Below are 10,943 nucleotides of genomic sequence, written 5' to 3' on the forward strand. Positions count from 1 at the left end.
TCTCATCCTCTGTCGTCCCCTTCTCCTCATGCCCTCAGTCTTTCCCAGCATCAAGGTCTTTTCCAATGAGTTAATACATGTAATTTATTAGAGTGCAGTTTAGCTCTAGAAATGGCTAAGTTAAAGCTAAACTCAGCTCTCTTCTTTGGGCCTTCATCATCTTAATGTTCCCCTTCCTCTTATGGTTCTTAAGAGTGAATCTTTACCGTACCAAAACAAAAGGGAGCGGGGATAACTTGCTTTGCATCTCAAAGCATTGTAATGTTTCTTGACTGCCATTAGCTGTGGAAAATAGAAGCAAGCATTTCTGACCAGTTACATTTCAACCAGGCACTTTCCATACAATCTCTGATTTAATGATTTCACATTTACATATGGGATTTCCCTGCCCAGTTCCAAATGGTGCCTACAATACTTGGGTTACAGGATGAGGATGCAAAGCACCTTGACATACTGGTTTCTGACATACAGGATGCAAGGCACATTGACATACAGGAGTAATGACTTTGCTACATGCAATACGTGTCCAACTCTTAAAATACTTTTAATGTTTTCATTCCTTTGGACAGGAGAGCTTACATATACACAAATCAGATATCCTCCTCTTTTATATTTGCTTGTCATTCTATTCCAATCTATGACTTATATATTAAACTTGGTTGCTGTTTTAGTTTGATTCAAACTGCAGTATTATGTGAACATTGTTTTTTACTAGCAACTAAAGGCCTTCCTCGCACTCAAAGACTTCATGGAGCCTAGCTGGTTTCCCCATCTCACCTACTGTTAACTTCCTGACAGAACCTAGTCTAGATAAAAGCATATTTGGCATGCATATTGTTGGTCACCTTTCTATTCCAGCATTATTTCTAATTCTTGGCTTTAATGACTTTGTCCTGCTCCGGGCTGCAACTTTTGATCATTTCTTTTCAGTCTCGCTTTCTTTTCTTCTCCCCTTTGATTGCCTCTGAAGTCATTGCAGTAGCCTCAGCCATCACCTCTGTGCATCTCATCCTCATGTCCTTCTCTCTGGGCCCAAGCTGTCTCCAGGTCCAGAGCTGTAATCTTGCTAATCGTGGGCCTGAGATTCCCACTGATAGATGTTTCTATTGGGTATCCCTCTGCAGACACACCTCAAAGGCAACATTTTAATATACTTAAACCCATATTCTTCCCCTAAAAGTTGATCCTCTTTGTTCAGTCTCTGTCCCTGTTACTGGCAACACAATCCATCAAGACACCTAAGCTCAAAAACATCAGGTTTATCTTTGACTCTTCTCCTGATGTGATATTAGACACTGTATATTACTGTCCTTAGGCTTGTCCTCAGATGGTAAAGAGTCCATCTGCAATGCAGAAGACCTGAGTTCAACCCCTGGGTTTGAAAGATCCCCTGGAGGAGGGCATGGCAATCCACTTCAATATTCTTGCCTGGAGAATCTCATGGACAGAGAAACCTGGTGGGCTAGGTCCATGGGGTCGCAGAGGGTCGGACATGATTGAGTGACTAACACATAGGATATGTCCTTGGTTTCATTCTCACTGAATTAGTCCAGCCCCCTGCCGCATGCATAGTCTCTTGCAAGGCAGCTTCTTTCTTGCCTTTCTTGCCATGGATTCGCACATCTAATCTTCCTGTGACATATATGCTTAACCCCTTTCTCTCACTGTGCTCCTGGGGTTCTCTCATCTCTCTGGGCTTCTCTCCTTTCTTGTGAACCCCTTCTAGAGGAAAGCATACAAGCCAACACATCTGGTTTTGTTATTTTTACTCATTGGCCTACTTTTGTCCTCTTGTGCATCATTTCTAGAGGCATCATGTGCAGTGGAAAACATGATTTTGAGAATCAGTCTGAATACAGATGTGCTCTGTCATGTGAACTTGGGCTCTTCCGTGAAGCTGCCTTATCTGTAAAGTGGACATTGTATATTACCTTCCTCGTGGGGCTAGTGTGAAGATGTAATGATATAAAGAATGTGACATTAAGGCTCTGCACACTCAGCAGCTCTCAGACCTTCATACTAATTCTCATTAGTGGACTGGAGAATAAGAGCCCTGTGCCCTGCTCTCCACCTCTTCCATCTGGAAAGCTCTGGGCTGTATTTACTGAGCATCCCTGGCAGAAGCTCATTATTCTCCTCACCTTCACTTTCCATGGTTGCTACATTTTTACCAGAATTCATCTCAAACACAGCTGACTCAGTGGTGGAAAATAAAGGCATTTTTATTCCCAGTTTTTGAAATGAAGAAACCAAAGTCCGCCGAAGTCACGTGAAATGCCCAAAGTGCCTGCTTAAAAGAGAATTTTGGGAAATCGTCCTTGGGAAATATGTCCTTGAACATTATAATGTGCTTTTATATTAGCTCTCAGAGAAAGAGTTGATTTACATTTTTCTGTTTGTAATTTTCCATTTAGTTAATGATTAGGGTTTGAAGGGTGTCTATGAATGTATGAGAAGAACTTCTGTAGCAGCAGTCCCCAACCTTCTTGGCAGCAGGGACCAGTTTTCATGAAAGGTGAAAGTGAAAGTTGCTCAGTCGTGTCTGACTCTTTGCGACCCCATGGACTATACAGTCCATGGAATTCTCCAGGTCAGAATACTGCAGTGGGTAGCCTTTCCCTTCTCCAGGGGATCTTCCCAACCCAGGGGTTGAACCCAGGTCTCCCACATTGCAGGTGGATTCTTTACCATCTGAGCCACAAGGGAAGCCCAAGAATACTGGAGTGGGTAGCCTATCCCTTCTCCAGTGGATCTTCCTGACCCAGGAATCGAACCAGGGTCTCCTGCATTGCAGGCAGATTCTTTACTAACTGAGCTATCAGGGAAACCAGTTTTCATGGAAGACAGTTTTTTTCACAGACAAGGGCATAGTGGGTGAGGATGGTTTTAGGATGATTCAAGTGCATAACATTTATGTACTTTATTTTTATTATTATTACATCATTTCCACCTCAGATAGTCAAGCATTAGATCCCAGAAGTTGGGGACCCCTGTTCTGTAGGATCTACTCCATCATTCTTTCATCAGGCAGAACCAGCTCCAGCCATTTCAGATTGATGGGAATACATCCCAATTTAAAAGTGATCTAGGTGGAACCAGTTTCTTCTTGGATGGACCATTCCTGTGTTAAACTTTACCTATTTTAAAGGCTTTAAAAACAATTCTCCTCTGAATAAAGATGGAGGCTAGATTATTTTCTGTATGGCTCCGTGATCATGTGCCTAACTGAGCCTTAGTGTCAGAACTGAATTCAAATTTCACCTTGGTCCTCTGCCATTTAATAGCCGTGTAACCTTGAACAATTCGTTGAACGTCTTTAAACCAGTTGTGTAATACCTACTCCTAAATTTACTGTATACATTAAATTAAGTCATATATGTTGAGAACTTTATAGACTCTGGCCAAAGTCAGAGCTCAATAAATGGCAGGGAGTGCCCATCTTCCTTCCAGGGAATGTTTCTCATATTTACTACAGTCCGGGGAATTCAACCCACAAGAAAAACAAAACAAAGTGAACACTGTTGAAAATGACAGTCAAAACCAGTTGTATGCATTGGAAACGTATAATTTTCTTAACATTGATGACCACAGTTTTTCTCTTCTTATATTCCCTTCTCTTTTTGTTTTCAGGATATAATGTCCTGATCTTTTATTTGCCAATGAATTTAAATGATTTGGAGAAAACATACAGCATCTATGTCTCTGTCTCTCCCTCTGTCTCATTAAATCTTAAATTACAAGGAAAGGGAATGATTTCCGCAGGTGTCCATTTTCGGTTGTTTTCTTTACATAAAAAATGAGCTCCTATCCCCTTCCTTTTCTTTTTCCCAATTGAGGAGGACAATGAAGATCTGAAATGCCAGCTGCAGTTCGTGAAGGAAGAAGCCGCTCTGATGAGAAAGAAAATGGCCAAGATAGACAAAGAAAAGGACAGATTCGAACATGAGCTCCAGAAGTACCGATCCTTTTACGGGGATCTGGACAGCCCTTTGCCCAAAGGAGAAGCCGGGGGCCCGCCCAGCACCAGAGAAGCTGAGCTCAAGCTGCGGCTGAGGCTGGTGGAGGAAGAAGCCAACATCCTGGGCAGAAAGATCGTCGAACTGGAAGTGGAGAACCGAGGCCTGAAGGCGGAGCTGGACGACCTGCGGGGCGACGACTTCAACGGCTCGGCCAACCCCCTGATGAGGGAGCAGAGCGAATCCCTGTCGGAGCTGCGGCAGCACCTGCAGCTGGTGGAGGACGAGACGGAGCTGCTGCGCAGGAACGTGGCCGACCTGGAGGAGCAGAACAAGCGCATCACGGCGGAGCTCAACAAGTACAAATACAAGTCGGGGGGCCACGAGAGCGCGCGGCACCACGACAGCGCCAAGACCGAGGCCCTGCAGGAGGAGCTGAAGGCGGCGCGCCTGCAGATCAACGAGCTCAGCGGCAAGGTCATGCAGCTGCAGTACGAGAACCGCGTGCTCATGTCCAACATGCAGCGCTACGACCTGGCCTCGCACCTGGGCATCCGCGGCAGCCCGCGTGACAGCGACGCCGAGAGCGACGCGGGCAAGAAGGAGAGTGACGACGACTCACGGCCGCCGCATCGCAAGCGAGAGGGGCCCATCGGCGGCGAGAGCGACTCGGAGGAGGTGCGCAACATCCGCTGCCTCACGCCCACCCGCTCCTTCTACCCCGCACCGCCGCCGGCGCCCTGGCCCAAGAGCTTCTCCGACCGGCAGCAGATGAAGGACATCCGCTCGGAGGCCGAGCGCCTGGGCAAGACCATCGACCGCCTCATCGCCGACACCAGCACCATCATCACCGAGGCGCGCATCTACGTGGCCAACGGGGACCTGTTCGGACTCATGGACGAGGAGGACGACGGCAGCCGCATCCGCGAGCACGAGCTGCTCTACCGCATCAACGCGCAGATGAAGGCCTTCCGCAAGGAGCTGCAGACCTTCATTGACCGCCTCGAGGTGCCCAAGTCCGCCGACGACCCCGGCGCCGAGGAGCCCATATCCGTGAGTCAGGTACAGCTCTGCCTATTGCGAGCCACGGCGCTGGCGAGGCCGGTCCGCGGAGCCGCGGTCCCCGGAGGGGCGACTCCGCGCACCCACCTCCACGCCCCGCTTTAGGGAAAGCCCAGCCCAGAGCCTCTCTGGGCATGGAAGCTCCACGGCGCACTTGTTCTTTCACTTGTTCCTTCTTCAGACCTGAGGTTTTCGTCATCCAATCACTTACTAAGTTAATTGTTCCCTCTCTGATCTATTTCAGAGAGAGCTATACCCACCTCTCCCTTCCCCCTGTTTTTGTGTAAAGATGGAAGGATTTCTAAGATTATTATTGTAGGTCGACATTTTCAGTATTAACTCTACTAATTCCAACAGATTTTGCCGCAGGAAGATCCTGAATAGAAATCTTCTATTGCTGGTCTGTGGTTTTTGAGCTGAGATTCAAGTTAAACTTAACCTATTTTAAACTCAGTAAATGATCAGAATTGATGCATAACTACTGGCGGTGGTTGTTGTATAGTTGCTCAGTCGTGTCCGACTCTATGGGACCCCAAGGACTGTAGCCTGCCTGGCTCCTCTGTCCATGGGATTTCCCAGGCAAGGGTACTGGAGTGGGGAGCCATTTCTTTCTCCAGGGGATCTTCCCAATCCAGGGATCAAACCTGTGTCTCTTGCATTGGCAGGCGGATTCTTTACCGCTGAGCCACCAGGGAGCCAGCGGTAAAGACAGATGGTTTTGTTTCCGGAGCTCTCCCTACAAGAGAAGCAAATAGAAGCCTCTGTTGTACCTACCACCAGTCAAAGTAACATGATGTTTATTTCTAGAGAAAATCACTGTCCGTTCTATAGCGAAGACCCTCAGGCTGGGGAAGGAGTGTTATACTTTAGCCTTAAGGCAACACTAATTCAGAGAAATAGTAATAACTATTCCCGAACAGGGAAAACCAGCACTTTTCCTTCATCCTAATTGTAGAGGCACATCTGATGAATTGGACTGATCTCCTCTAGCCAGGTATGGTGGCCAAAAACCAATGCATTTTGTCAGAGTTAACCACATAAGAGAGAGTTTACAAAACAAACAGGCAGTACTACCCTTCTGGCAAGCCTGGTATCTTATATCCATTGGAGACCTCACAGAAGAGCAACAGCATGCATGGCTTTTAAGGCATGCAAGAGGTTTAAATCTAAAAATCAGTTTATACACAGAAGCATGATATTAGATTAACTGCCTGTTAGTCACAACTAGAAAAATCCCAACCCTATCGCTTATTTATCTTGCATGCTGCTTTGCTTTGCTATTTAAAAAAATAAAAAGTTTTATGATAAAACTTGTTGAATTTTGAAATGTTAATGATTTTTTCTCTATGTATTATATCAAATAGTTGGTTTTTAATTTCCTTGTTGCAGATTTTGAATACTTTGAACATGTGTTTTTTCAGTTATACTCTCAGAAAGAAATAGCAATCAGAGTAAGAGAAAGTATGTATATAACAGTAGGCTTTCAGACTTTGTAAGTATATATGAGGGAGGGGTCTTTAAGTTGAATGGATATGTAGATTAGTTGATATAAACAAGTTTTAAAAATTATTATTAATTAATTCTTCTTTTTGTCTTTGCATTTACCTTCCCAGATGTTCCAGCCTATCATTTTACTTATTCTCATTCTTGTATTATTTTCATCACTTTCTTACACAACAATATTTAAACTTGTCTTCCTTTTTACACTGTTTTTTGTACTGTAAACCTTCCCTCATTTACCATTCATTGTAGTATTTCAGTTTGTTTGTTTTGTTCACCCTTCAAGACAAGAAGTAAAAGAAGTATAATTTCTGTAGTAACCAATGCTATAAAAACACTGAAGACTGCTTATTTCTTTAAAGAGACGCATCTTCCCACTACCAAATTCAGTAAGAAGCCTGAGCATTAAATATTTCAGGTAAGGGTGTAAGTATGACTTCTCTTTTTATAAATAATTTTCATTTTTGCTACTTTCTTTTATATTTTGATTTGTACTCTTCTTAAATCACTTTTAAGAAACATTTCCCAAGTCTCTCAATTATTTCTCAGTATTTGACTATTATGGTAATTCAAAACCTGGACATTCACAAGTTGGTCACATCTTAGAAAATGTATAGATTTATAAGGTGCTTTTGCTAAATTGCATCAGATTAACAAAATAATTTTGATAACCAGTACGTATCAGCAAAAATTATGGTGAAGAAATAAAATGTGACCATCACGGAAACTAAACAAGTCATTGTGATGCTGATGGTGTTTTGTCTACGTGTTTGGAAGCATGAGAGTGGTTATGCCTTAGTTCATTGAGAAAGGAATTATCTTTGTCCTCTGCATTTGACCAGTTTCAACCATTCAGACCAAACCAACCATATCTGTGTTTCCTTATTGTGTGCCTGCGTGCTCAGTCACTTCAGTCGTGTCCAACTCTTTGCAACTGCTGGGACTATAGCCCGTCAGGCTCCTCTATCCATGGGATTCTCCAAGCAAGCACACTGGAGTGGGTTGCCATGCTGTCCTCCAGGGGATATTCCCAACCTAGGGATCGAACCCACATGTCCTGAATCTCCTGCATCGAAGGTGGATTCATTATTGCTGAGCTCCCAGGGAAACCTTTTTACCTGTTATACTTGGAGCCATATGTTGCTAATCAGGTTTGTTGCCTGGCATCCTGTCCTCTGTAATAGATTACCATGCAGAACTGCTTCTGGAGCAGGAAATATGCTAGAAATAAAGTATATGAATTATTTTGAGTAGGGGAAAAATAGTTATTCTGTAGAATCTCATTAAATCATAGTCCAAAGCCAGTAGCATAGTTCCAGTGGGAGTTGCTCTGTAGACAAACTTACTTTGGTGAATCTCAGCACTGCCCTTTCTCCTCCTACCTAAAGTGGTCTGGATAGGTTTCCTGTAGCCAAAAGGTCCTATGCTGTCCACCTCACTGGCAATTTACAGAGTAGAAAACTGGACTCAGTCATGCTGAGTCATGCTGATTGAGTGATTGAGAGCACTCACTGAAGTCACCTACTTAGAAATACTGGCGAGTTGGTGGATAGATATGAAAATCTGTAATAAAAGGAAGTAACTTGCCCCCAGCATAAAGAATGATATATGGAAAATCTTTGCTCCAGTACAGAAGTTGGTGCAGGCTACAGTCTTTTGAGTCCTTATCCGTCAGCATGTAAATTTCCCTTTCAGTGTTAATTTAATAAAAAGAAAAACTACATAATAATTAAAAATTGAGTTTATAATGTGCTTAGTTGCTCAGTTGTGTCTGACTCTTTGTGACCCCATGAACTGTAGCCCCCCAGGCTCCTCTGTCCATGGAATTCTCTAGGCAAGAATACTGGAGTGGATTGCCATGTCCTCCTGCAGGGGATCTTCCCAACCCAGGGATCGAACCCAGGTCTCCTGCATTGCAGGGGGATTCTTTACTGTCTGAACCACCAGAGATACCTACTCTTAATGTATCTGATTTTTAATTTGGTTTTAGTTTTTGTTTTGTTTTGGGGAAAAAAGAGACTGGGAGTGAGGAGTGGTTAGCCAACAGTTAGAATCTGTCAGTACATACTTCCCAGCTTTTCATCTTAAGATTTCAAGTGGTTAGATAAAGCTTCATGACAAGAACAAATGAAATAGCATAAATGCTATATTTAATCAGTTATACAAATGTTACTTTAAAAAGTATTTCATCTCAAGGAAAGCAACCACTTTTAAAATAAAAAATTAATTAAAGATCAGAATTTTACTGTTAGAACCTTGATTAGACCCCAGATTGCCGTCTTGGGGGTTCCCAGGTGGCTCAGATGGTAAAGAATCTGCATGCAATGCAGGAGACCCCAGATTGGGAAGATCCAATCCCCAGATTGGGAAGACCCAATCCCCAGATCGGGAACATCCCCTGGAGAAGGGAATGGCTACCCACTGGAGTACTTTTGCCTGGAGAATTCCAGGGACAGAGGAGCCTGTGAGTTACAATCCATGGGGTCTTAGTACTGAGCAACTTTCACTTTTGCTGTCTCGGAGGAATCGTTTTGGCAATGAAAGTGGAACTGAAAGTAGATGTTTGAGGCGGAAATTTATATGAAATGCTTATTGCCTTTGGGCTGGAATACAGCCAGTAAGCAATGACTCTCTCATCTACCTGTGAAGCATTTGGTAGTTTGTGGAGGTGTTTCAGGTTCCAGTCACCGTGACTGAAAGCTCTACTGGCATTTAGAGGAGAAGGGCCAGAACTTCAAATACGTGTCGTTCCCAGATTCCTAGCTTTGTCCCTATGAGAAAGTATGGTGTGCAGTGTACTTGTTCACTTCAGAAATGTCGTAGATATTCAGTATCCTGTGTGGCTTTAAGAAACTGGCTTTGGAATGGAAATTATCTTTACCACAAGGAGAACCAAAAACTAAATATTTACATTAGTGGTTTTCAATCCTAGCTGCACATCAGAATTCCTGGCTTGTTTTTAGAATTGACATGCTACTTCACATTAATTGAAATCTAATATATGAATCCAAGCAGATATATATATTTTTTTAACTCCCAAGAACCACTGCTTTAGATGTTTGAATTATTAAAATATGTATATAATGTACATACAGCATATTTACCAATGTCACAGCAAACTGTGTGATACTAGCTGTATAGAATCATCGGTTGTCTAGATTTTAGTAGACCTTAAAATTCCAAGCATTCAGTGAACATCTGTATCGTCTTTATAGAACATGTCTACCTTTGTCATATGGCCTTTGCCAGAAGACCTGTAATGACAAAGCAACTCTGTTTCCATACTGGTAATAGTGTTAGAAAATTCCCCCTTTCATTCAAACAGGTTTTTGAAAGAAACAAAGCTAGAGAAGACAAATCGGAATAATACGTGTCAGAAAGGAGAACCATGATGAATATTGTGTGTGTCGGGGTCACACACACACCAAGAGATAATGGTGCACGTGAACGCTGAATTAAAACCTCAAGATAATCCCCCCCCAACACATCATAACAAACCACCACTTTGTCATTACACAATCATCTCTGCCACAAAACTTCCCCATGTGATCCACAGAGGATATGGTGTCCCACAAGTCCACCAGGGATAACGGATGCCAACTGACTCTACCCTCCAAACACAAAACAGAAAGCATACATAAGAGATGTGAGAATGGAGCAAAAAGATAGAGCATGAATCCTTTGTTTATTTAACACACATTTTGAAGTATTGGCTATGTTAGGTATAGAGGAAATTGATGTTCAGTTTCTATGTTTTCACAGCTTTCAACTGGCTAATTGACAAGGACAGAGATGTAGACAGCTAACTCTGACTTGTATTCTTACCGAAGTGCAAAAAAAAGATTTGTGGTTGCAATTTATTCTTTATTGCATACCTGATAGCATGTTAGATTTCCCTAAGAGAGGACAGTAAAACTCCTAGGCATTCTTGGATGGAAGAATACAGAAATCAATGTAGGGGTCGGCTTCCCACGTGGCGCTAGTGGTAAAGAACCCACCTGCCAATGCAGGAGACTCAAGGGATGTGGGTTTGATCCCTGGGTTGGGAAGATCCCCTGGAGGAGGGCACGGCAACCCACTCCAGTATTCTTGCCTGGAGAATCCCATGGACAGAGGAGCCTGGTGGGCTACAGTCCATAGGGTCGCACAGAGTCGGACACGACTGAAGCGAGTTAGCATGTGGGCAGTACAGATATCAACAATATCTTGTGACCTGAACAAGAAAGGTGAGGCTAACCAAGGGAGGTCCAGGCTATCCAAAACATCAGCCTTGTTCTCAGATCTCTTGTGAAGCATTAAAGTCTTCCTGGCAACAGTGTTATTAACCTTACCTGTGGATCCCAAAGCCATTGACTTTATAGAAGAATTTCATGAGAAATTTGAACTCCATCCAGGGTCTTTGTATATGAACCCCAGTAAGAAAAA

The 10,943-nt window shown here is 43.3% G+C and overlaps 1 protein-coding gene across 1 annotated transcript in view; it reads left to right on the forward strand.

The window, feature by feature from the left end:
* MTCL3 (MTCL family member 3) overlaps nt 1-6,742 on the forward strand; it is a 44,149-nt gene extending 37,407 nt beyond the window's left edge. The window contains exons 5-6 of the mRNA XM_055432942.2: nt 3,837-5,018; nt 6,632-6,742. Of these exons, the coding sequence (XP_055288917.1) occupies nt 3,837-5,018; nt 6,632-6,742 (1,293 nt within the window). The remainder of the gene's footprint in view (nt 1-3,836; nt 5,019-6,631) is intronic.
* The last annotated feature ends 4,201 nt before the right edge of the window (nt 6,743-10,943 follow it).

This window comes from Moschus berezovskii, chromosome 10 (genome assembly GCF_049115385.1).
Source record: "Moschus berezovskii isolate FMDL1 chromosome 10, NW_MosBer_1.0, whole genome shotgun sequence".
NCBI classification, from domain to species: domain Eukaryota; kingdom Metazoa; phylum Chordata; class Mammalia; order Artiodactyla; family Moschidae; genus Moschus; species Moschus berezovskii.